The 27,103-nt window shown below is 35.6% G+C and overlaps 1 protein-coding gene across 7 annotated transcripts in view; it reads right to left on the bottom strand.

The window, feature by feature from the left end:
• Nucleotides 1-8,536: 8,536 nt before the first annotated feature.
• DROSHA (drosha ribonuclease III) overlaps nucleotides 8,537-27,103 on the bottom strand; it is a 112,301-nt gene continuing 93,734 nt past the window's right edge. For 5 of the 7 annotated variants that reach the window (XM_027868870.1, XM_027868869.1, XM_027868873.1 and 2 more), the window contains 7 exons: nucleotides 21,067-21,208; nucleotides 19,471-19,553; nucleotides 19,258-19,361; nucleotides 15,718-15,810; nucleotides 14,889-14,935; nucleotides 11,377-11,495; nucleotides 8,537-11,048 (listed from right to left, as the gene is read on the bottom strand). In XM_027868870.1, coding sequence (XP_027724671.1) covers nucleotides 11,001-11,048; nucleotides 11,377-11,495; nucleotides 14,889-14,935; nucleotides 15,718-15,810; nucleotides 19,258-19,361; nucleotides 19,471-19,553; nucleotides 21,067-21,208 — 636 coding nt within the window. In that variant the 3' untranslated portion in view covers nucleotides 8,537-11,000. Of the gene's footprint in view, nucleotides 11,049-11,364; nucleotides 11,496-14,888; nucleotides 14,936-15,717; nucleotides 15,811-19,257; nucleotides 19,362-19,470; nucleotides 19,554-21,066; nucleotides 21,209-27,103 lie in introns of those variants that run through there. The other 2 variants (XM_027868874.1, XR_003569689.1) reach the window with 2 other exon arrangements.

The following is a 27,103-nucleotide window of genomic DNA, read 5'->3' as shown; positions in this document are numbered from 1 at the left end:
AAAGACTAGGCCGCCTTCTCTAGCATTTCTTTTCATTAGTTCCTTTGATATTCTGGACCTTTTGTTCTTCCAGATGAATCTTACTGATTTTTCTAGCTCTATAAAATATTTTTTTGGTAGTTTGATTGGTATGGCGCTGAACAAAGTAAATTAATGTAGGTATAATTGTCATTTTTATTATATTAGCTGGGTCTATCCATGAGCAACTGATATTTTTCCAATTATTTAGATTTGACTTTATTTGTGTGAAAAGTGTTTTGTAATTGGGTTCATATAAATTCTTGGGTTTGTTTCTGCAAGTAGACTCCTAAATATTTTATAATGTCTACAGTAACTTTTAAATGGAATTTCTCTTTCTATCTCTTGCTGTTGGGCTTTGTTAGTAATATATAGAAATGCTGATGATTTATGTGGGTTTGTTTTATCTCCTGCAACTTTGCTAAAGTTGTTTATTATTTCAAGGAGTTTTTACTTGTTTCTCTAGGATTCTCTAAGTATATCATCATATCATCTGCAAAGAGTGATAGCTTTGTTTCTTTTTTGCCTATTCTAATTCCTTCTGTTCTCTTATTGCTAAAACTAATGTTTCTAGTACCATATTGAATAAGTGTTGATAATGGGCATCCTTGTTTCACCCTTGATCTTATTGGAAATGCTTCAAGCTTATCCCCATTACATATAATGCTTGATGATGGTTTTAGATAGATGCTACCTATTATTTTAAGGAAGACTCCATTTATTGCTGTATTTTTAATAGAAATGGGTGTTGTATTTTGTCAAAAGCTTTGTTTTGCATCTATTGAGATAATCATGTGGTTTTTGTTAGTTTTGTTGTTGATATGATCAATTATGCTGATAGTTTTCCTAATATTTCATGCTTGGATTAATGAAATAGCTGCTGGTGGTTCTACGTGCTCCAAGTCTCTCCCCACTCCAATTCATTCTCCATTCAGCCACTAAAGCGATTTCTTTAAAGTGAAGGTCTGATCACGTCACCACTCTCCTCCCCCTGCTCAATAAACTCCAGTAGTAGCTTCCTATTGGCTCTAGGAATGAACACATACCTTTAATCTTATCATTACTGGAAAGTGCTCTACCTCCAAGACCAAAAACTTTGAAATTCCTTTATCTGACCAGCCTTCTTTCCTTTCATCTTTCTCTGTTTCCAAAATCTATTCTGTGTCTTCACTTCAATTAATTCTGCCTCACCTTTCTTTCCCAGTCCAATGCTGTTGTTAATCAGTTGTTTCAGTCATATCTGACTTTTCATAACTCCATTTGGGGTTTTCTTGGCAAAGATGCTGCAATGATTTGCCATATCCTTCTCTAGTTCATTTTATAGATGAGGAAACTGAGGCAAAGAGTTAAATGACTTGCCCAGGATCAGACAGCTAGTAAGTGTCTAAGGCCAGATTTGAACTCATGAAGATGAGTCTTCCTTACTTTGGGTTTAGCACTCTACTGCATTACCTAACTCCCCCTCCCTGTTCAATACACTTACTCTAATCTCATTTTCCTCCCTTCAAATTTTTAACCTTATAATTAACCAATTCAATTATATACTGTCCTCTATTCTCAAATCCCTTACCTTGTCATATCAAACCTTGCCAAACCCCAACCTTGTGTTAGTACCATCTGCCGTCTCTATTCACATGGACACCTGGTGGAAGAAATAACACGACTATCCTGATCTATCTTAACTTGGCCTTTACTGCTACACTGGAATTATTTTATTTTCTCCTGACTCTACAGTACTTTCCCCAGTAGCTATTCCAAACCTTCTCTAATCTACTCAATCCTTGTAAGGAGAATTTTGCTTCATGCTCCTATGGGTTCAAATATCATCTCTCTGCAGACGATTTCCAAATCTATATATCCAGCCTCAATATAGTTTCTGAATTTTAGTCCCACATAAACTACCTGTTAGGTAGCTTCAACCGGATATCTTGTCTTCATCTAGAACATCACAAACAAAACTAATTATCTCTCCCTCACGAAACTCATTCCTCTCCCTAACTTCCCTTCAGTCAAGAGCACTATCGTCTTCCAGTGACCCAGGTTTAAAAGTTCAGTCATTCTTAGTTCTTCACTCCCAGTATCTAATCAGTTGTGGCATCTTGTCAGTTCTCCCTCCACAATACATCTCATATCCATTTCCTTTTGTCTGGTCATTACCACATCCCTGGCTGTAGCTACTTTATATACTTATTTCTCATCACACTGCTTTCTAAACTAAATCTTCCATCTCCCATCTTATTGCCTTTGGCTTTAGGCTTTGTCCAATGCTCAGTTCATGTGCCACCTCCTATGAGAGGTCTTCTCTGCTTGCTCTCATTGTCAATACTATCTTCACCCTTAAATGGTCAAGTATACACTTTTCTACTTCTGTTATAACCCCCACCTCTACTAAGAAGAAGATAAACTACCTAAAGGCAAGGAGTTTTTTGGGGTCTTTATATCCCTAGCACATTGCCTTGCTGAGTAGGTACTTCATAAATGCTTATTGGATTAGATTCAGTTTCATAGCTTTAACTACCATGGCTATGGAAATAACTTCCAAACTTCCAAACACATAATACTATGTATTACAGTGAACTGTGTTAGTGGTATCTTCTTACTAGACTAATAAACTCCTTGAGGTCAACGAGCCATAAATTTTTCCTATTTCCAATATTTGCAAATATTCTCCCTAGCTTCTAGCATAGTATTCTGCACAGAGAAGGCAACCAGTGTGTTCTGTTATACATGAATTTGGAGTCAGACAACTCAAGTTAAAATCCCAATTCGACTACCTGGTACCTGTGACCTTGGGCAAAGCACAATCTCCCCACACCTTTGTTTCTTCACCTCCAAAATGAGGGTGATAGACTAAAAGACATTTAAGATCTCTTCTAGCCCAAAAGCCATGATTCTAGCTTTGCTCATAGAGGGGTTTCTCTTTCTTTCCTGTCCTCTTACTTAGGTGCCTTTATATAGCACTTGCCTAGACCTCTTCTTTGCTTTTATCCCATTCTTCTGGACATCATGCTTTTTGGTGTTTAAATACATGGTGGTACTGATAGGTACTTTCCTGATCCAATCCAACATGAAGGATTAGACACTTTGGTACTCGTGGTGCTACACCACAATGGGCAGAAATATTAAGGAAATTCTAGACTATCTATGATTTTTGGAGCCAAAGATGATCTGATATTCCTTAGCTTTGTCTTTCCATAAGTACCCACACTGACTTGCTATCTAAGGGGTGTGGTTATTGTGTGTCTCTCCAATCAGAATAAATTCTCAAGTCATTATCCTACTGGTAAAACTATCTGGAGTTCCCTGAGCTTATGGTATTTTACTGTGCCCTACTCATGTGACCTTGATATAATAGATTTGCTCCAGACAGAGAGAACTTGTTCAATAGATGTTAAATTAGCAATAAGTAATGAGCAATCCATTAAAAACTATATCTGTTATGCAGCTATGTCTCTAACAACTTCTCCCAGACCTAGGGAATTCCCAAATAGTTCAAAGGCAGCTTCAAAACTGAGAATTCTTTGAAATGCACAAGTCAGTTTATTTAGTGGTCCTAGTTGCTCCTACTAGTGAACAAAACAGCTCATAACTGATGTTCAAACTCAACTCAGGACCTCATTCTCCCTCAGCAGCACATCGGATTCAATAGGTTTCAGAGAAGCCAGAAGCTGCTAGAGCCATTTTTCTTCATGACCCAAGCTATTCTTTGGAGACCTCCAACCCTTTATTGCCATGGCCAGCTTATCTTCATGGAAAGAGGCATATTTGCAAGGGCAGGATAGGCACAGTGGTTCCATCTGACATCTTGCATCTTCTGCCCCTAACCTCTTGAGCATATCTAGCTCCTCTCTTGCTTCCCATCACTGCCATATCCACTTTGAACCATTCTCTTACCACTGGAATCCTAAGCCCAACTATCCCCAAATGGAGAGGTTGAAAAGCAAGGAGGATACTACATCCATACATGTTTTATCTTCCCTCTTGGACTAAAACTGGGGATAGGGTCTTATCTATTTCATATACCCAATAAGAGGTGTTTAATCAATGCCTATTAAATTGCTATACCTTAATTGCTCCACCTAAAACAGAGACTATTGCTTGTTAATTGTAGAAAGGCAATAATTTTGGTGCTGGGCAGAATTAGGGCAAAGAAGTCATCAGCCGTTCTTGCCTTCTTTGAATTCAGATTTTGTGATTTGCATGAAACACAAGGAGCATAATAGGGTCAAGGAAAATCTTTCTCTAGGTTCCTTTTTAAATATTGAAAATGGAGGCACTTGTAATGATCAGGTTATACTAAATGACGATATAACTTATAAGGACTGACCATAACTTAGATAAGAATATATCAGGGGTGGAGAACCTGTGGCCCTCTAGGTCCTCAAGTATGACCCTTTGAATCCAAACTTCACAGAACAAATCCTTGAGGCCATAGGTTCCCCAGCCCTGGAGTAGACTAAAGGACTGGAATGGAATCAAAGGAAACATATTAAAATGAGGGACTTAAAAATGTCCACGGATTTTGGTGGCTACATCTACAACACAAATCTGTAAGCTAAAGAGCTGGCAGACACATACTCCTGGGGTCAAGAAGCTACACTGCAGGTGTAGACCAAGAAACAATAGAGAAACCTAGCAGAGATCAACACATTAGCAGAAGATCCCGGCTTTGCAGAGACAGCAGCACTTGCTGTGTTATAGTTATAAGACGTCAGCAGCTTTATGACGTGGAAGGTGAATTGCTCCAGTCATCTGTATCCCCCAGTCATGCACATTCTCTTAAGTATTTTCTTCTCCACTGATAACTTGGTAATACATACATACATATTATATATAGTATATATGAATATATGCATATGAGATAATGTATGTATATATACATACACACACATACATACATGAGAATATACTATGTGTATGGAGGAACTTTTTTGTCACATAGTAATGGTATTGGTATTATTTTGAAAGGATGTGAATCCAGGAGATACTTTGAACATCCCAGTTTTCTGATGGCCTGTGTAAGAATACTTCCTACCTTATCCACTTAATCAACTATAATCTTTTACTTCATCCCTCATCTAAGGAGGGAAATGTAAAAGCTTTGCATAAGGCAAAAAGAGGGAGAATACCTACCCATTGAAGCAAGAGTCCTTGTTTCTATTTAATTATGGAGGCAGAAAATGAAACCATATGCAGGAATAACAAAACAAAACAAAATAAACAAAAAAAAAACTGCACTTACCCTAAAATTGCCAGGGTGTATTTGATAGCTTGCTTATTTTTTACCTATAGGCCCTTTTACAACTAAACACAAAAACTAAATGAGAAATTATGCTACTACTTTAGGCTAGCTTAATTCAGGGATGTGGGAGAAAAGGAGAGGGAAGCTCATTTTCCCTCCACACTCATAAGGATTTTATGGTGTTGTTGATAAGGATGTCTACCATAGTACTTAGATGACCCTCAGTATATACTGGCTGAATGACTGATTTAATGTTTTAATATGCTGCTTCAAGGCAAAGCTACTTCAGGGAGGGTATGGTCAGTACTGTTTAGTAATACAAGCAGTTTTTGCATCGCAGGGCGCTCTTAAAGAAACTACTACATTCTATCCCCCCCCCCCCCAAGTCTTCATTAGTGGTCTTTATGCCAAGTCATTGAGAAATTTATAGCACACACACCTTTGTATTTAAATTTTAAACTTGTCAGGCTATCCCTCGGCTGTGGACAGGTTTACTAGTTACAAAATCTCCTGTGTAATGTGCTCTCTAGAACACACTATGAACCATATGATGCTACTTTGTGGAATGTAAAGGAAAATGACTAGCTGTGAGTTATAAAACACAAAGCAGTCCAGTTAGACACTTTGGAAAACAACCTGGAACTTAAAGACAAACCTTAAACCTTTATTGAATACTGGCTATTTTAGGAGGAGGAGGAGGAGGAGGAGGAGGAGGAGGAGGAGCAGCAAAATAAAGACTCCAATGGTCACTTCAAAAATACACTAGCCAACTGGTTTTCAAATTTTACCCCAGAATTGATCTATTAGAAGTGTTCACTATTCATTAGAACTGTTCTGAGAGGAACAAGGCCTGCCTTACTTCATATAGTCATTAAGCAGGTGGACTGAAGGACTAGATTCAGAGGTAGATCTTGTTCTAAAAGGACAGATAAACACAGATCACTCTTTCCTAAAAGCTGCATTTTGTCTTCAGTCACACGTTCAAGATATATATGTATATTCGTACATATGTAACATATACATATATATAGTTTTCTTTGTTACAAATAAAAATATTCCATATAAACAAGGCCATTTCTGAACAAAGAGTTAACTAGCAACTTTGCTCTAAACTCAAATACAAATGGATCACTGTTGACTTCATACTGACTTAGAAAATCACCAATGCACATTATCTATGGTGCGTTTTTATTTATTTTGTTAAACATTTCCTACATTTTAATCTGGTTTGAGCCCACCCACTCACAAGTTCTGCAGGTCCAAAGTTTGACACCTCTACTCCAAAGCATATTCTATTCCTGGTTTGCTCTATTTAGATTGTTGAAAGATAGAAGAATTTTATTTTATTTTTTCCTAATGGAAAAGCACACTGGGCTTGGTGATCTGGATTTTATTTTCAGCTATTACTAATTGTGTGACCTTAGACCAGTCATCTCTCTGAACTTGCTTCCTCTGTTAAATGGAGATGCTAATTCGTATGAAATGCTCTGTAACAGGTAAAACTTCACTAGGTTATATAAGGAATATATATATATATATATATACACACATATGTGTGTGTGTGTGTATGTATATGGTGAAGATTTTTTGAGAAAAGAATGCAAAGATCCACTAAATATTGGATCACTTCACAATGACTTAAAATAGTAAGAAGGGTCAAATCTGAAAGTGAGAGCATTGAGAAAACTTTTTTTCTTTTGTTAAAATAATGCATTTTGTTTTTTTACACCATGATCCTCTCCAATAATGCCCCCTTTCATAATTGCTTGTATTAGGAAAACAAAAACAAAATAGTTAAGTCAAAAAACTTCCCTATATATCAACCATGACTAACAGAAGACTTAACATTCTGTCCCCATGGCCTAAGAGGAAGGAAACCCATATTGATGCATGATGGAAATGTCGTTTGCTACAAGTTAACTGACTGTAACTTTATCTGCAGTCATAATTAATTAATCCAAATCAAAGTTATGCAGTTGTTTCAGCTCCTGTCTAACTTGATTCAATTTACTGAGCTCATAATACTTGAGAAATCAAAGTTCTTTTATAGGTAAAGATGATGCCAATGAAACTTTGGAATCATTTTCTTGTAGTGATGGTGAACTGAACCAAGTCATTCACATCCACTTTTGCTTTGATCCTTCTTTAAGCAATGGGACTCAAATACAGATCTACCAGTGTAAAATTTCTGCAGCCTCCCCCCTCGCCCCCCATTTTGCAAAAAGCTGCGACATTTAAATAGCTTTCCCAATCTGCCTAAATAATAGGCATGGCAGCCAAAAAAAGTTAATGTGATTTTAGGTTGTATCAAAAAAGGGAAAATGTTCAGAATGAAGTTATGGTTACTGTTTTGCTGCCACTATTGGTCATGTAGAGTATTATGTTTAGTCCTGACCTCCCCAGTTGGTAAATGATCTTATTTAAATAGCATCTGGCTTGTGTCTTTCCTCACATAAAGGACCTGGGAATGTTTAGGTTGGAGAAGACTTAGGTCAGGACATGAGGCATTACCATCTGTTTTGATGCTGCCCTTTTAAGTACATGAGATTTTCCCATCTCACTTGCAGTTGAAATCTTTTATAGATGTCTCTCCCCACCAAAAATGTCAGATCTTTGAAAGCAGGGATTATCTTTGTTTTCAGTATCCCTAGCTCTTTACACATAAGCCCTTAATAGTCACTTATTCATTAATTCACTTGACTTGCAGAGATTTCATAGCGCAGGAGATAAGAGTGTGCTGGCCTTGGTATCAGGAAGACTTAAGAGTTCTAATTCTGCCTCAGATATTTACAAGCTGTGAGATCCTGGGCAAGTCACAACCTCTCAACCTCAGTTTCCTCATGAAAAATGGTGATGATAATAGCACCTACCTCACAGGATTGTTGTGAAGATCAAGTGAAATTCTATATTAAAACCTCATATAGATGCCAGTTACTATTATTAGGAAGAAATTTTAGACTTGTTCTAGGGCAGAACTAGGGACAATCAAAAGAAGTTACCAAGAGCCAAATTTAGGCTTAATGTAAGGGAAAACTTCTTAAAAATTAGTGCTATTGAAATGGGCTACCTTGAGAAAGAGTGAGACCTACCTACTTTACTAGGTCTCTCAAGTGTAACTGGATAACCACTTGTCAGAGATGTAGAGTATTTTAAATCAGGTTGACACAGATGGCCTCTGTTGTCATTTCCAATCTCAACTGGCTATATAATGTAAGAATCTTATTGGCATGGCTTTGCTTTTGAATAGATGCTTTATTGATTTTTTTTTACATTGCTGTCACTTCTCAATAATCCCTTCCCCCACCCTCTCCATTCTAACAAATAAGCATAGTGAAGCAAAACAAAAGGACACATCAGCCATAATTGACAATACAGGTCTCATTTCACACATAGGGTCTATCATAACATCTCTGGAGAGAGGTATGTTTCACAGGCAGTACTCTGCATTGCACTGATCAGACTTCCAGTGTCCACTGGGATAGTTTTCCTTTATATTACTACAGTCATTAAGCATAGTCTTCTTTTTCTTCTGCATCAATGTGTGAAAGTCATTCCAAGTTTGTCTGAATTTTTTGTACTTGCAATTTCTTATGGCACTCTACTATTTCATTACATTAATATAACAAAATTTGTTCAGCCATTCCCCAATTTGTGGGCACCCAGTTTGATCTGAGTATTTTTGCTATCACAAAAACTGCAGAGTATTTTTGCTATCACAAAAACTGCAGCTATACTATTATTTGTGCATCTAGGATCATTCCTTTTTGTCTCTAACCAACTGGCCTACATGCAAAGTAGTGATCACTGGGTCAAAAATTATACAGAGTACAGTGACTCTTCTATTACGTTTCAAACTGTTTTCCAGAATGGCTGGTTGGACCAATTCAAAGTTACACTACCATTACTTTAGGGTGCTTTTCCCCCACATAATATCTTCAGCATTACTATTTTCATCTTTATCAAGTGGTGAGGTATGAAGTTTCAGAAATATTTTAATTTATAGTTCCTCATTACAAGTAATTTGAAGCGTTCTTTCAAATGGTTGCTAGTAGTTAATATTTATTCTTTTGGAAAACGTTCATATCTTTTGCACACAGCTATTGGGTAATGGCTTTCAAGCTTTACATATGTGCACCAATTCCTTTCATGTCATGGACATCAGACATTTATCAGGAACATCTCTTGTTAAATTTTTTCCATATTAACATTCTGATATGAAACTTTTACACTTCTCCAAATCTCAGCAGCATACAGTATTAGAGACAGAAGCTGAAAAAGGTCACAAATAGTACAAGGAAGAAAAATGACAAGGACTAGAGAAAACATGGTTCTACATGGAACTAAGAATTATTCCTTGACACATAGCAGGCTGGTTTTATTTTCAAGACACAATGATACATAGGGACTCAGTGAAAGCTTCTCCAGCCCCACATATACTCTGTTCCCTAGGTGTTTGGCAAGATATTCCTGACATTCACTGCAGCCCTTACTAATACCTGCTAATATAATATAGAATGAGTGGTTTTATTAGTGTAAGTGCTCCATCCACTGACAAATTTCAAAACTCTCCCATGACATAATGGATGGTCCCATAAGTTGCTACCAGGCAAAAAAAGAAATATCCATTACCTGGAGATCAACCTTCTGGCAATGAGCCTCCTTGAACTTGACTAGGCTGGTCCTCAGGCAACAGATCAAGAGCCTGCTCTCGGGCTCATAACTGAAGCGTTTATAACTTGGTAGAACCTGCCAGAGGCTGTGCTCTGATGGCATAATCATTAAAACTCAGGACCACCTCTAGTCAATGAGGAGGCATTACATTAGAACTTAAGTAGACAATAACCCAGACATACACACAATTTGTTAAGGTGGAAAGAAGCATACTTTAAGAGTCTGGTAGTACTAAACAAACTTATGACTCTGATGCTCCAACATCACAAAGGTTAGGGATAGGATAATTCCAATTTCTATACTTGTATTCAATTTTTGGTGTGATACAAAGAACTGAGTACAGGTCTGTTGTCTTATCTTGGTGTTGGAGGGTGATCACACAGCACTCACTTCACTGGGCCTGTTTCATCACCTGTCTAATAAAGAGATTGGACTATAGGATTTCTAAGGTCCTTTCCAGTTCAAATATTCTATAGTGAACTCTATTCAATACTGTCATAAAAAAATAAGCCACTTCCACCCCTCCCACAACATAGAAGGCACTTTGCTGTGTGTTTTCTCCAAATATTTTGAAATACGAAAAGTATAAAGACAAATAGGCAGAATTAAGGGCCAAGTTTTAAAAATAGCTTGTTGTATTTTCTAAAGGATTATAATTCTGCATTTTTGAAAGTGACAAATCAAGAAAAATGGGGATCCTTACTTTGGAAACAGGGACCAGGAATAATATCCTTTTTTAGGGGAGCCTTAAAATACTTTTTTCCCTTTATTAGACACCAATAAAATTAACTTAAAAAACATTATTTTCAAAATCACTTTTCAACTATTTAACTTAGTTTTTACTACCTTTTTTCACCACTAAACTCTCAAAGAATATATGGTCTGTGATTCAAATGTCCATTCCAATGACACTGGAACATACAGATGTCTTTTTTTCCCCTCCTTTTTAAGCCTATTATTAGAGTCTCCTTTCTACAGAAGACAAACTGCTTAGAGAGAACTGGCTTCCACGTCCATCAGATGTTTTCGAAAGTACAGCTGTCTGGCATACTGTAGACCAAAATTTGGTTCACGGACTTAATTCTTCACGTTTCACTTGTATGTATGGTGTCACCACCTGAGACACAGAAATAGGGTTATATTCCTGGAAGGACATACTTACTGGATTCTATACTTAAAAAGAACAAACAATTAAGAATACTGTATATATGCAAGGTCATCAAATTATTCTTCAAAATGAAGAGAAATATAGTATTTCCTAATTAAAAGACAGCAAAAACAGATGAAAAGGCCCTTATGACAACAACCTGACTTTGTATTTTATTTCAATGGGTACACTTCATTCACTGTCTACATGAAACTAGGTTATGTCTCCATGGGCCACAGTCATAGTTATTAAGCAACTAAATATGCCACTGCTTCCATGCCCTCCTTTATCTCCTTACTTCATCAGTCTCATCTGGCTCTTTCTCCTGATGCTCTCTTTCCCACCTCATTTCTTTCAACTCTTGTCTGTATTTCCGTTCAATGAACCGCTTCTGATGGGCCATCTGGGGAAAGTTATCTGACACAAGGAGAAATATTTTACATTTAATAAAGAACAGCCACTAGTGCAGAGAATACTTCAAATTGCTTTCCCCCCCTTTTGTAAGGAAAGGAGAAAAATGCTAGTTTTGTCATTTTCTCTTATTCATTCAGCACTCAAACAAATTGGGAAGTCCTGGATCATCCGACCATGATTTTAAGATGATTTTAACATCTGCTACTAACTTTGAGGATGAGAATCATCAAAGCAAACAGAAATGCTAAAATGCACAGGCACAATTTGGGAATTTTCCCTCTCACATACTTTAAAATCACTCTTGCAGCAACAAGTGCTTTACAGGGAAAATTAAAGGGCACACTGAAGTGGGGCTGTACACAGGGTATTGTGAAAGACATTCTACACTAAAATCTCTGAAAAAATAAATGGCTCACACTATCATGATGTGATTTGTAGAGAACTAGAGTTTTTGAAAAGAAAATAGCAGAAGAGCTATTTGATTAGTTAGTCTGACCACAAAAGCTCACACTAACTAGCCAAATAGCATGAAAATGAAAGAATACATCAAGATGGAAGTAAAAAAAAAATTATCTTTTACTTTTGAAAAAAAAAAGAAAGAAATAGGAATAGAGTCAAATCTACAGTACATACGCTCTACTTCAGTGACTCTCCAGCCTCTGCCTGAATACCTTTAAGAAGGAGAAACCAACCGCACCTCATTCCACATTGGTTCAGTTCTAATTGTTAGGAAGTTTTCCTGAACATTAATGCTAAAGTGGTCTTTTTGCAACTTCCACCGATTGCTCCTGGTTCTGCTTCTGGGGCCAAACACAACAAATCTAATCCTTCCTCTAAATGATAACCTCTTTAATATTTGAAGACAGCTATCTCTCAGAGGGACAGCTGTCCTCTTCGAGTTTTCTCTTTTCCAGGCTAAACTTTCCTAGTTCTTCAATTGACCTTCATATGATACAGACTCAAGGCCCTTCATCATCTTGAGCATCCTCCTCCACTCTCCAGCTTATCCAGCTTCTTAAACTCTGGTGCCAAGAATTGAGCACAGTATTTCTGATGAAATATGATGAGAGTACAGTGCAGTGAAATGTTCACTAACCTGTTCCTGGAAGCTATGCCTCTCTCCATGTACACCAAGTACTCATTACCTGTTTTGGTTGTCCTGTCACAGAGTTTATGGTCTACTTAAACTCCCAGATCTATTTCATACAAAAGGATAACTATGCTTCACCCACCTTAGACTTATGAGGCTGATTTTTTGTGTCCAAATATAAAATTTATATTTATCCCTACTGAATTTCATATTACTAGATCCAGTCCAGTTTTCTAGCCTGTCATTTTTGGATCCTGACTGTTTTTCAGTGTATTGACTATTCCTTCCAGCTTTGTGTTGCCTGAACACGATATTCCTACTTTCTACATCTTTATCCAAGTTACTGATTAAAAGTGTTAAACAGTAAAAGGCCAAGCATAGATCCCTGTGGTAGGTGCTCCACTGGTGATGTCCTGGAACACTGACATTGAACCACAAACAACATCTTTGTGAGTCCATTTCTTCAACTTGTTTTGAATCCATCTAAATTGTCTAGTTCATATGTCCAAAGGTGTATAAAAATGTGCATAGCCTTTGACCCAGCAATAGTACTTCTAGGGCTGTATCCCAAAGAAATCATAAAAATGGGAAAAGGACCCACATGTACAAAAATATTTATAGCAGCTCTTTCAGTGGTGGCAAAGAATTGGAAATTGAAGGGATTCCCATCAATTGGGAAATGGCTGAACAAGTTGTGGTATATAAATGTAATGAAATGCTATTGTGCTACAAGAAATGATGAGCACGAAGACCTCAGAATAAACCTGGAAAGACTTGTATGGACTGATGCTGAGTGAAGTGGGAAGAACCAGGAGAACGTTCACAGTAATAGCCATGGTGTGATGACTAACTTTGATAGACTTAGCACTTCTCAGCAATGCAAGCATCTAAGACGTCTCCAAAAGTCTCATGATAGAAAATGCTATCCACATCCAAAGAAAGAACTATGGAGTTTGAATGCAGATTGAAGCATATTATTTGCAATTTTTTTCTTCTGTTTTGTTTCCTCTTTCGTGTGGTTCCTCTTATTGGTTCTAATTCTTCCTTACAACATGACTAGTGTGAAAATATGTTTAATAGGAATGTATATGTATAGCCTATATCAGATTGTGTGTCATCTTGGAAAGGGAGAGAAAAATTTAAAACTCAAAAGCTTATGGAAGTGATTGGTGATAAATCAAAATAAATTAATAAAAAATTTGAAAAAATAAATTGTCTAGTTCATTATCTTTCCATCTTCTGCTCATGAACTGTAAGAGATGTTCTATTAAAAGAAGCCAACGGCCTATAAGCCATATTCATCTTCCTTAGATCACAGGAAATATTTCCACGTTTGAGGATCCTGTGGTTGGGCACTTACAGTTTCTAAAACTTTACATCCTGCTTTATTCAGTCTAAGTATTTACAACTAATGAATCTGGGTTGCAATTTCATACTCTGAAAGCAGATCTAATACACAAGATACTTTACTTAGGCTGACCTATTTGAAGCTTAAATTAATTGGGCCTATAATTTATCAATTCAATTTCAAAATCTGAAATTTATATATTTAATTAGAAGAAGGTAGGTGACTCAGTGGATAGAGTATTAGTTCTGAAGTTGGGAAGACCTGAGTTCAAATCAGAACTCAGATACTTTTTAGCTGTGTGACTCTAAGCAAGTCATTTAACTCATCTGCCTTAATCCACTGGAAAAGGAAATGGCAAACCACTACATTATCTTTGCCAAGAAAACCCCCATGGACAGCACTGGTGTGTTATGGTCCATAAGGTCATGAAGAGTCACTCACGACTGGAAGACAAAAACAAATATTTAATTAGAGTAGGAGATACTTACATATCAATGGATCAACTCTCATGTTTATTTTGGTACAGGGAAAATATACCATTGTGTAGTCTCAGAAACCCTTTTTTGGAAGGAGTAATTAAATCAATTTTATCTTCCTATCACCCTATCTCAGGGCAAAGCTGATTGATTCAGCTAATGGCTATACTGTATCAGGTTCTTAAGGCAAATAAGTAAGAATCAGAGAATATAAACCAAAGTTGGTTGATTATTACACTATGTAGGACAAAACAAGTTTTTACAAGATCACGTTAAGAAAAAAATCTAGAATATGCTTTAAAGAAGCATGCTAGTGTTAATGCTGATTACTTTAAGCCCATATTTATGCAATTTCAATACAAAGTTATGAAGAAAAAAGTAGGACTATATTACTACTTGTTGTTCTGTTCTCTCCTTTCCTTTCTATAAAACATTAAATACGTTGTGATCTTATAACACAATAGATATGGGGATCACCTTACATTTTTCAAGGGCATCCATTGCAGCTCCCATTTCTGCTTGCTGAATACTATTAAAAAGAAAGAAAAGTTTAAGTATTATCTAAAAATTAAACAATATTTTCCAGAAACATATGTGCACTTATAAAATAACAATAATGGTTTTCATATGTAGCTTTTAGAATTAGTTACATAGGATATATGCGTGTGTGTGTGTGTGTATGTGTGTGTTGTGTGTGTGTGTAATTTATAGTTATCTAGGATCAAAGAGGGAGAGCTGGAAGGGACCAGAGAGGCCATCAAGTCCAGGGCTACATCTTTTATTAACCTCAGACATCTGCAGGTACAATATTTTCTAAAATGATCTATCATTAATGTGCATGTTGCTATTGTAATTTATCCTTTCCTCTGATTTACAGTCCCCCCCCCCACCCCCAACTCAGCATTTTCATTCTCAAGAATGTCTTTTCTAGTTGAGTGTTGAGGCTCATGGTCTAACATCAAGAAGAAAGTTTACTCTGAAATCACATGCGCCAAATCTATTTAGTAGCTGAAATATCAAAATTGGGTCTCTTGAAGATGGAAAGGAGATTAGAGGTCATCTACATTTATCCAATCCCCACATTTTATAACTGAGGCAACTGAGACCCAAAATGATAAAGTGCTATTTGCCTGGGATCAAAAACAAATTAGTCAGAAAACTGAAGCTAGAACTCAGGTCACCTGAGTTCGAGGCTACTGCTCCTGAATTACACTATGTAACCCCTAGAATTGTTACCTTGGGGCTTCTCAAATAAAAGAAAGGTCTTCAAAATTTAAAAGCCAAAACAAAAAAAAATTATTTTCTCCCTACCTTGGGCCTTTACCACAGCCTATTCTTTCCCCTTTGAAATAAACAGCCACAGTGTAAGTTCTTGCATGAGACGGCCCCACTGTCTGAAGAGTCCTGAGAAAGAGAGATATATTATTTTTAGTAAAGTAGACTCTTCCCAATTGGGAATTACATAGTACTCCAAGAGCAAACAACTACTCAGCACCTAGGTGGGGTGGGGTAGGCAGCAATAAGAGTGCTGGTGAAGGAGTAAGGGTTAAAAGTAGGTATTTGTAGGGCAATAAATTAACACACATACAAAGTTTTTAATATGAAGTAAGAAAAATTCTGTTTGGAATGCTTTCTCCCCAAAACTAGATCTTAGGAACTATCCCTTTTAACCATTTGAAATCCAAGATATATAGGAAATAACATAAATATATAAAATCAAAAGCCTACTTCCAAATTACAAGTGGTCAAAGGATATGAACAAATAGTACTCAAAAGAAGAGTTACAAACTATTAAGAATCATAAGAAAGATGATTCCAAATCATTAATATAAAAGAAATGCAAATCAAGACAACTATTAGGTTTTACCTAACACTCAGAACTCCAGCAAAGATTAGAAGGGTCAATGTTGGAAGGACGAGAGAGGAAAAAGACACTCTGTTGGTGGAACTGTGAATTGTTCCAGCCTTCCTGGAAAGCAATCTGGAATTATACTAAGAAAATAATTAAATGGCCATACCTTTTGACCCAGAGATCCCACTGCTAGGCATATGCCACAAGAAGGTCAAAGACAGAAAATTCACATATATATCACATATTCATTCACAGCAACACTTTTTGTGGTAGCAAAGAACTAGAAACAAACTAAACAGCCATCTTTTGGAGAATGGATGAATAAATTATGGCACATGAATGTAATGAAATATTATCACACAATGAGAATGACAAATATATATAAAATAATGCCAGATGAAGTAATCAGAACCAAGAAAAGAATATGCACAATGACTACAAAAATGAAAACGGAAATAACAAAATGAAACTAAATGCAGGGTAATTATAATAGCCAAGGCTGGCCATGACAAAGACATGAGCAAATGTACCTCCCTCCCCTGCTTTGCAGAGATAGGAGGACTAATCCTGAGGAAGACTGCATAGACTTGCAGACCTGACTGCTTTATTGGTTAGTTTTATTGAATGTCCTTTTCCCTCAACCCTGGCTGTTCTTTTTTTTTTTTAAGCTTTATTTATTTTTTAAGAGAGATGGCTCACTGGGTACAAGAAAGTGGGGAAATATATTAAGAAATGAAGTTGTTATAAAAATAAAACATCAATAAAAATTAGCAAAAACAAAGTATACTAAAAAATAAAGTTAAAGCAAATAAGCAGACACAAAAAAATAAATGAAGTTGGAAGCAAAACAGAAAAAAGAAATTCTAAATCATAGGATCATAGATTTAGAGCTAAAAGAGAGGCCATTATAGATCAACACATTCATTATACATGAGGAAAATGAAGCCCAGAAAAATTAAATAATTTAACAAGATTATACAAGTACTAAGTGACATAGGCAGGATCTAGTTGCTATTTTTGAGTTTTGCCTATCAGGTGTTATATTTTCAACAAAAATTACTTTTTTCGGTCTATTTATTTGTAAAATGTTAAATGTAGGCCATAATTTTAGCAGAAGAGAATTCACTAGTAATATACTTTGAACCTCTTTGGTATGATTTCACTTCCTTCTCAGGTTCTTTCAACTATCAGGACATATCAGAAAGATCAAAAAAATTTAACTTCTGAATCATTTGATAACTTTTTAAAGGAAAAAAACATAATGGCAAATATATATATATATATATATTATCACAACATGTTTCCATTAAATGGGATCACTGATTCAGAGCTGGAAGGGACCTCAGACACCATCCAGTCCAATTCTCTCTTTCAGAGATGAGGAAATTGAGGTCCAAGGTCATGCGGATAATAGCTGCAGTGTAGGGATATGAACCCAGATCCCCACACTCCAAATGCAGCTTTACCAGCTTGCTTTTATGGAATCATAATCATCACTTAAATAAGAAAACATTTTAAACTTCCTATGTCATACTTTGTACTATCATTAAATTCATTAGGAACAGTTTAGTTTCTTTCCTTTATCCTCAGAATAAATCAAACACTCTTTCACAGGAACAACTTTCTGATATTGAGACCCAGTTTTCATTTATAGTGCATTCGGTAAATAATTTTGCTGTTCTATCTCTGTACCTCAGTTTCTTCTTTATGGAGGAAATGTCAATTAGCCAGTTAGTATAATCTTTTGTGATATCCAAATGAAAGGATATTCTGTAAGTATCTTAGAGAACAATTTAAAACCCACAGATGAAGTTCTGAAAAGAATTTGTTTTAAGCCACTTAGAGGTCTTATGGTGTTAAAAATTAATGTGGAGTACTCTCTATACAAATACATTCTGTTTAAGCATATAGGTTTCAGTAAAATAATAAAAATGTTTTTAAAAAGTGGACACACTTTAAAGTGCTTCTGTCTTTGCTCAAAATTTTTCTGGGTACTTCTCTGGATTTTCCTTTAGAGACTATATATGAGCCATAAAAACAGATCAGTCATTACTTTATAATCCCACCTTTTTTTGACCAAAAGTAGTACTGTGCAGTTTGAACAACCCATTCAAAAGCCCTGCCTTTTTTCTCTTTTCACAAAGAAAATTCACCCCAAAGGAAGAAAGATTTGTCATCACTGAGGATGTCAATAGTTGAAGAAAAAGGAACAAGTTATATTTGGCATACTCTTGTGGGTCTCAATGGCAAGTGAAGAGCTACTTTAGAGTAGAAAATGAATGCTGTTTGGGGATAAGACTAAGGTTAAGTAACAGACCCACAAACCTATAAATACCGTAATAGTCAAAAGAATGTGCCGCAAGCCCTGAAGGTAATTTCCAAAGAAGAGTTCCAAGGATACTCTCTAAACAATAGCAGCATCACTGAATCAGTACATGGCTTTCAGATGGGCTGAAGAGAATAAGTATTATCTGGATGTATAAACTCAGCTCTGTGTTAGACCTATTAATTTTATAGTTGCATCTACAATATACACAGAAGGCAAGTGTAGTTTAATAAATATACATGTAATACATTTATATGATAGTTTACAGCCTAGCAACAACTAAAAAGAGTGTAATGGAAAAGATTATCCAAATATTAACTGGAAAAACTACATGTAAGATTTTCTTATCTCTGAGAAAATTAGTTTACTGCTTCAATTATTAACATATAAGAATAACAGAATTTTAGAACATAAAGAGGACTTTAAAATCATCTAGTTTACACCCTTCATTTTACCCCTAAGACAGTGTGGGTCAGGTCAGAAAGGTTAAGTGAGTTGACAACCATGGCAAGCTGGACTAGAGTCAGAACCCAGGTCTTCAGACTGTCCTTTCCACTGAAAAGTGCCGTATAATTTTATATATTGGTCACATGAAATATTTTCTCAATCAGGATAATCAAGTCTGAGTATACCATGTACAAAGACCATGGTCTACAGGTGATAGCTTACTTACTTATAGAGAGGAATGTCGGGCTCTTTTCCCTCTGTTCTAAGGGTCAGGCAGCACTGCTGAAGTTGGGATTTAGGATCATTCCAATCCTGATTCAAAATGAACTCCTGCAGTAAGTCCCCAAAAGACTATTCAATAATGGTTTTGGCATCACTGACTATTAAAATAACAAACTAAAAGAATATCTAGAGTTAGAAGTTTTTTTTAAGAACTAACCTTTAGCCTTGGAAAGAAGCACACATTCATGAAAGTGTGAACGTATTCCAAATCCTTATCAATGTATAGTGCAGCAATAAATGCTGAAAAAGAGAATATTTAAAAAGATCTTTTAAATAAAACTATGTTAACCATCATCAATGAGTCTAGATCATTAAAAGAAAATATAATAACATTCAAAAATTCTTGGTTCTCTTTTTCCACTAATGCCACTTCCTATCTCTTAGAACAGAAAGCACGTCTGCCTTTTAATTCTAACTACAAGGAACAGTAGCATAGTTGGAGAGTGTGAGGAGTGGTTAAACCTACTCCTGTAAAAACCACCCTACTGTATACTAGTGAAGAAAAAGGAACAAGTTATATTTGACACACTATGGGTCTCACAGCAACTAAGGAACTAGGCTAGAAGATGAATGATATTTGGGGATAAGATTATAGTTAAGTAACAGACCGGCCGACCCACAAATATATTAACAAATATCTTAAAGTTGTCCTTCAAACCCACATATATTCTAAAATAGTAAGGGGAATTTATAACACTAAACATTTTGGGGATCCAAACAGTGATATTAAAGTCATTTGCTTGCTTCAGGCTCTAAGTTTTCTATGTTTAAGGACCATATGTAGAAATGCACAATCAATAAACTAAGTGCAAATAAAAGCTTGACTCATTGATTAAAGTAAAAATAAAACTAATTTTTAAAGTACAGCAATTTTACTGGTTTAAAAAATGACTTTAAAAATGTTAGTTTTAAAATCTTACCTTTACAGAGTGAATATTTTATTTGGGAAAAATAACTTTAAAAACATTTTTCACTAAGCTAAGAAAAACAGTGACAATAATTCTTAACTTTTCCAAATCAGTAAAATTTTAATTTTATTTAAATTTAATTTCCTTTTTGGCTGTTTGTTTTTTGTTTTTACTTTGCAAATGGACCCATTTCTTTTTGTGGTCAATGACATATTGTTAGTTTCAACTGTTAGCAAATTAGACATTACAAAGATATAGACATGTGAAACCAAGGATCTCCTTAGTTCAAGCAATACTTCAAAAAACATGGAAATTCAGCATAAAGAATTTAAACGGCACTGTCATTTGAAAATATAACACAATATGAATAAATAATAAAATATTTATGTTTTGCTCATTGGATACAAATTGCTATAAAAGCTCATCGTGAGATTTTGTACCAAAATAACAATTTATTGATCACAATGTATCAAGAGGCTTCAGAACTTAGTGAATAAATGAATGCTCCTTGGTGCCCTATGATGAGATGACAACTAATGATTCTTCAGTGTAAAAGGATTATGCTTTAGAATTCTAAATCTCTATATTTTCTTACCCAACTTTATATAAAAGTGAACATATCTAAAAAGAAAACCAAATTGAAATTATGACATGCATGATTAACAATTTTGTAATTCCAAATTATTCTCTTTCTAACAAACACTATGGAAAAAGCATGATAAAAAGCACAAGAACATGAAAGATGATTTTAGCCATATCACCCTAAAAACGGATTACATCTGGTTTAACCTTTTCAATCTGAAAAATAAAGGTTAGGTGAAAAGTTTCATTCTGAGGGGACTCACATTCCAAAAGATCAGCCAAGGTCTTAGTGCGCAGAGCAACAGGTCTCTTGGTCTTGTCATTGGTGATAGCATATTCCTGCATACCCAGTTCTTCTGCTACTTTTGCTTGTGTTCTGTTATTCACCAAGGAGCTGCGTAACAGCTGGCCCAAAAGACAGAAGCAACTTTAATGGATAGAAATACTTCTTCTTTTTCCTTTTAAGTCTGTGTTCTTATTGTCATCTTGGCCCTACTCAGCACAGTGGCACCAAGTGGTTTTTTTGGTTGTTTCATACTACAATCCTGTCTTCAGATGTATCCCGAACGCCCCCAACTTCTTTCTAACTATTAAGCTGGAATTCCTAAATCTATCTTAACTTATTTAAATTTTGTTTATTCTATTTACTTCTCTAGATTAACAAGTCTTTTTGTCATCATTGTGTAAAATGGAATATTTACTTTTAGTAACAATAACCCTAAAAACTAATTTTTCATACTACTTTAAGATTTTCTTAAGGCACTGAAGATTTGAATTTAACTGTATTCACTCTTAATGTGATGTGAACTCAGTTAAATCATTCTGGGAAGTCAGTGAAGAAGACATTCTTAGAGAATTCCTAAAGGGAGGTACTTGAAGTAGGAAGAAAAATTACAATACTCTAAATAAGAGGTAATGAGGACTTGGCCTGCTAAGGTGGTTTGCTGTGTGAGTAGTGAAAAGGGGAAGGATGTGGGGTTCTTAATCAAGCAATCAAGTAGTAATGCAAACAGAGGAGAAGAAGGGCTTTTGAAAGGGCTTATTTAAGCAAACCCAAGGATATATCAAAGAACAGAGTCCCTGGGAGCTAGTGTCATATAAATGACTTCTCCCAAAACTTAGTGATTGGCTCCAAAAGTCAAGTGAGAAGGAGATAGAAAAGAAATAGTTAAATAAGAACATCCAGCAATGTCTCACTTCAAAATAAATCTTCCTACTTAGCAAAGAGAGAACAGAGCCAGGAAAACATCATGATAGGACAGTAGTATATTTCATCTCCAGAAGCTGATATTATTAAGATACTATTTAAATCAAAAGGAATAGGACACTGATGTTATCAAAAAGTTAGAAAATATATTAGACAGTAGTTAAGACTCCTAATTAAGGGTACATATTTGATATGCAAATACTGTTCTAATTGTACCAAATACACTATTTTGGGGGAATAAGAATGATAAGAATACTATTAAAAATCGTAATTTATGCAGTACTTTAAGTTTTGCAAAGTATTTCATATACATTACCTATAAAATGAGGAGGTTAGAGCAAATGATCTTTGGAGATTCTTTCCAGGTCTAAATCTACAATGTTATGACCTCATTCTTATGCTCATTAACACCCTCCTCTGACAGACTTTGAGAATTGAGGCAAATAATGTAACCCCTCAGTGGCCTAGACTAAGTTGTATGATTATCAATTGCAGAACAGGTACTGACCTATCCTGGTTGAAGCCACGTCCTTACCAGATAATCTCCTTTCTCCAGACGAGGAAACTGAGACTCAGAAAAAATTGTGATTTGCCTCACAGTCAAACAGCTACTGAGGATCTGAGGTGGGATGTAAACTTGGCCTTCCCAACTTTAAGTACAGCCTCTATTTTATCTCCTAATCTACAACAGCCTATCCAGACTAGGTGCTAGAGCTGTTTTTGAATCAAAATTAACCAAGTATTTACGGCAAATGTAACATTGTAAACAACAGCCTACTGTTTCCAAGTGTCTCATTTTTTCATAGCTGTTTCAATACTTCTGATTAAATCAATTAGACTCAAATGTGTTTGTTCCTCAACACTTGTGATATCTTTGCCCTGCCCTCAAGCCTGCCTTCTCTCTCTCTCTCAGGGGCTGGGTCTCTTTATCTTGTCCAGTTTGGAAAGTTTCTGATCAGCATAAAAGCACTGACTTGCCTCTGACTTGAGCCAATGTATCTCCCTCCTTCAGCACCCAGGTGGTCTCCCCCTCCCCAGGGGCTCACTACATTAATCATATTAAGCTTAGTGTGGACACCTGATTGGCTCAGCCCATGGCACCTCAGAATTACTGAGCTCAAAAGAACCAACAGCTGAAGCCTCCTCAGTAGCTGGGATTACAGGTATGTGCCACAAGGCCCAGCTTCGTGATCACCTCTTAACTAAGGACTACCAATCTCCCTTTTGACAAGAAAGGAAAACTGAAAGGAGAGAAGAATGGAACTATATAATTAGGACTAGAGCAGACTAGGAAACAGGGAGCAGTTATGATAGATTGTTAGAAAGTACCTCAAATATTTCAAACAATAAATCCTAAATATGAGAATACAGAAACACTGTGTGCATTGTGTGTGTGTGTGTGTGTGTGTGTTTAGTAAGTCTAGCATCTGTTAAGAAAATAGTGGCATTCTTCCCTAAATTTCTTCGTAATTTCTGCTGCTAAAGAGAAATGAAAATTTAATCTACCAAAGAGGATTATCTAGTGTAAAACATGAAAATTGCAAATTACAATTTGTAAGTTTGGAACTGGTAAGGAACTTAGCCCCCTGATATTATAGTTGGGGAAACTGAGGCACTGAGAGATCAGAGCATTTGAACTGAATGGAGATCCACCAATCACCACCTGAAAGAAATCCCAGGAAGAAAACTTACAGGCACATCAAGTTTGTTGAGGACAAAATATTGGAAGCAACAATAAAAAAAAATTTAGTCAAATTGTTTACTTTGTACATATGAAAATATTAGCAATACTCTTATGATTGTCATTATTTGGGTAGTTTGAAAGAAAAACGTGAGCTGACCTGAGTATGATGGGGAGATTCTAAGAAAATAAAACTGTGCAGGGAGAGATAAAAAGGAGTAATTATCTCATACAAATAAGGCATAAAAGGAAAGACTAATACAGAAGACGCTAGTAGGGGGGAAGATGGGTAGTGCTGGAACTTTACTTTTATTGGGAACGGGTTAAACAGCATATATGTCTAGAAGGGTATAAAAATCTTCTAAATTCAGAAAGAAATAAGTGGGCAAGGAGAAACATGGCAGGGGGAGAGGATAAAAGGAGGGACTCTTAGGTGGGTGGGTAGGCTAAGGAATAGGAGGGCAAGCTTACAGGTAGAAATAAAGCAGAGGAGTGAGAAAGGATAGGGTAAATAAAGTGAGAAGGATAGTGAGAAAAAACTGGAAGGAGGAAAATACACAAGTAATTGTAGCTTAGAATGTGAATGGGACAAATTTACCCATAAAACAGAGACAGCAGATTAAAAATTTGAATTCGACAATATGTTGCTTTCAGGAAACACAAAAATGAGATACACATAAAGATAAAATAAAAGGCAGGAGTAGAATTTAGTATGTAAAAAAGGCAGGGATAATAATCATGACCTCAAAGTTAAAATAGATTTAATCAAAGTGAAAAACAGAGAAACTGCACTATGTCAGCAATAGTATTCAATATTGTTTTAGACCATTTAAAATACCTAGACAGTATAAAATACCTGAGCATATCCTGCCAAAACAGACACAGGAACTATATAAACAAAAACATAAAACACTTTTTATACAAATAAACTCAGACTGTTCATGGGTAGGTATAGCCAATATAATCTTTAAAATGACAATTTTACCTAATCTATTCAATATCATCCCAGTTAAATCACTAAAAAAATTTATTTTACTGAGTTAGAATAAAAAATAACAACATTCATTTGGAAGAACAAAAGGTCAGGAACTTCAAAGAAATCAGGGAAAAAAGATATAAAGGAAGTAGATTTGGCAATTATTAGACCTTAAACTATATTATAAGGTGAGAGCATTGTTGAAGTGTAAAAAGGATAATTTCGATTATTTTAAATTAAAATTCTCCTGTATAAATAAAACTTATGTAGACAAGAACAGAAGTAATGAAGATAATTGGGAAAAAACTTTCATAGACAATGTCTCAAATACGACGTGACTGGGTTGGAATATCCTGTGGTGTAGTAAATGATGAGCTGGTTGATTTAGAAAAAACACAGAAAGACTTGGACTTATGCAGGAAGATGCTATCACCTTCAGAGAAATAGATGATAGGAGGAAATAAGCCTAGTATGGTATTACATATATGTGTATGACTGTATATGTGTATATGTATGTCTGATTATAAATATCTATGTCTATGTATATATATCCACATTTAATTGTATCCTTCTTTGGGGGGAGGAATTAAGTAAAAAGTACACAGCAGAGAACAAAAAAAAAATCAACAAGGAAGCAAAGAAAAGCTGGGCAGCTTTGAAAACAACATGTAGTATTTATTATATAGGTTTTCTTGAAACGGAAATTTATTGTTTTATATTGAATCCTCTCATGATCTGCTGTGTACATGGCAATGTTTTTTTCCTCTCATTTTGTATTTAAGTTTAAAATAAAAAAAATTTACAAAAATAAAAGAAATGAAAGAATATTAAAGTGAAAGTTATTTATCACAGAAAGCAAAGTTTTTATACAAAGGTTGTTTACTAGATCTTTAATAATTAAAAATCATTCAATAAATGCTTGATAAATAGATAATGGTCAGTTAGGTGGCAAAGTGAATAGAATGCCAGGCCTGGACTCAGAAAGATACATCTTCCTGAGTTCCAATCTGGCTTCAGATACTCAATAGCTTTGTGACTCTGGGCAAGTCGCACTTGGGTTTCACTTAACCCTATCTGCTTCAGTTTCTCATCTATAAAAAAAAAAATGAGCTGGAGAAGAAAATGACAAACCACTACTCTAGTATCTCTGCCAAGAAATCCCCTAATGGGGTCACGAAGAGTCAGACCCAAGTGAAAAATAACTGAAGAGAAGAGAGAGAGCTCACGCATGTGGTATAGTGGAGCATCCAGTAAGTTGTGAGACAGAAGACCTACTGTAGAAAGGAAATTTAGTTGAACCTTTTCATTTTATAAATGAGGAAAAAGAGGCCTAAAAGGGTTAAGTGAATTTCCCAAAGTTATATATAGCTAGTAAGTAGCAGATAGAAGATTTACACCCAGATATTCTAGCTCCAAATTGAGTATTCTTTCTACCATCCAAGGTATGGCATCTACATAGCTACATGATTAACAATTACTTCATTAAAGGTACTTTATTCCCTAAATCCATTTCTCACATCAATCATACACCATCAAATACGGTCTCTGATGGGACAGTAATCTGAAATTGAGTTTTACTTACTGGAAGTATTATGAAGTATTTGAAATGAGGTGTCATCTAACTTTGTAAAAGTATTCTGACATTTACAAGTATTCAAAATTAGTTTAGAAAGAAGACAGTTTCTTAACCAACTAAATATAATTCATCTAAAATTTAATAAGTCATATGTCTTAAGGGCTTTTAAGGGCAGTATTATTCCAACAATGTAAAGCACCACTCTGGTTTCTCTGACATCTCCATGTACTTTATTTTTGAAGTTATGAGTGGTGGAAAAGTAAGTTCTGACCCCAAATTACATAAAAAATGAGTCCATGTTTACAATGAGTCTCAAAGTAATGACAATTCCCAATGGTAACATGTCCAGAAATCAAGAAGAAAAAGTACTGAAAAATATCTTAAAGTGGCCCATCATGTCTTCACCTCGCTTCTTTGCCCAACAGATTCTCTATCATTTTAGTAAGGATCTTAATATAAATGCTAAATTAAAAGTGAAAATCCAAAATCTATTGCAGATAGGCTTTGATATGGTATAACTGGCTACCCAGTGCATCTTGTCCCACCAGTCCTCTCCAGACTCCACTCCACTTCTCTACAATGCCAGAAAGCCTCTTCAACCTTCAAGTTCATTCTACCCCTGGACTTCTGCCCCTGTCTCTTCCTGACTGGGTGGTTTCTCCAGGTTGTACATTTTAAGGAAAGGCCCCATGGAAAATAAGGCCTTCAACCTATACTCCAGATTCGCTTCTTTTTTGTTCCTAATGCAGCCTCCCTTTCTTTTATGTATTAGCTTCCCACATTAGAATGTAAACTCTCTGGAACTAGGGATTATCTTTCTTTCTGCTTGTATTTGTATTTCCAGCACTTAGCACAGTCCC

The sequence above is a fragment of the Vombatus ursinus genome, unplaced genomic scaffold (genome assembly GCF_900497805.2).
Source record: "Vombatus ursinus unplaced genomic scaffold, bare-nosed wombat genome assembly UNPS02014791.1, whole genome shotgun sequence".
Taxonomy (NCBI): domain Eukaryota; kingdom Metazoa; phylum Chordata; class Mammalia; order Diprotodontia; family Vombatidae; genus Vombatus; species Vombatus ursinus.
The sequence above is the reverse complement of the archived record's forward strand: the minus strand, read 5'-3'. Positions and strand labels throughout refer to the sequence as shown.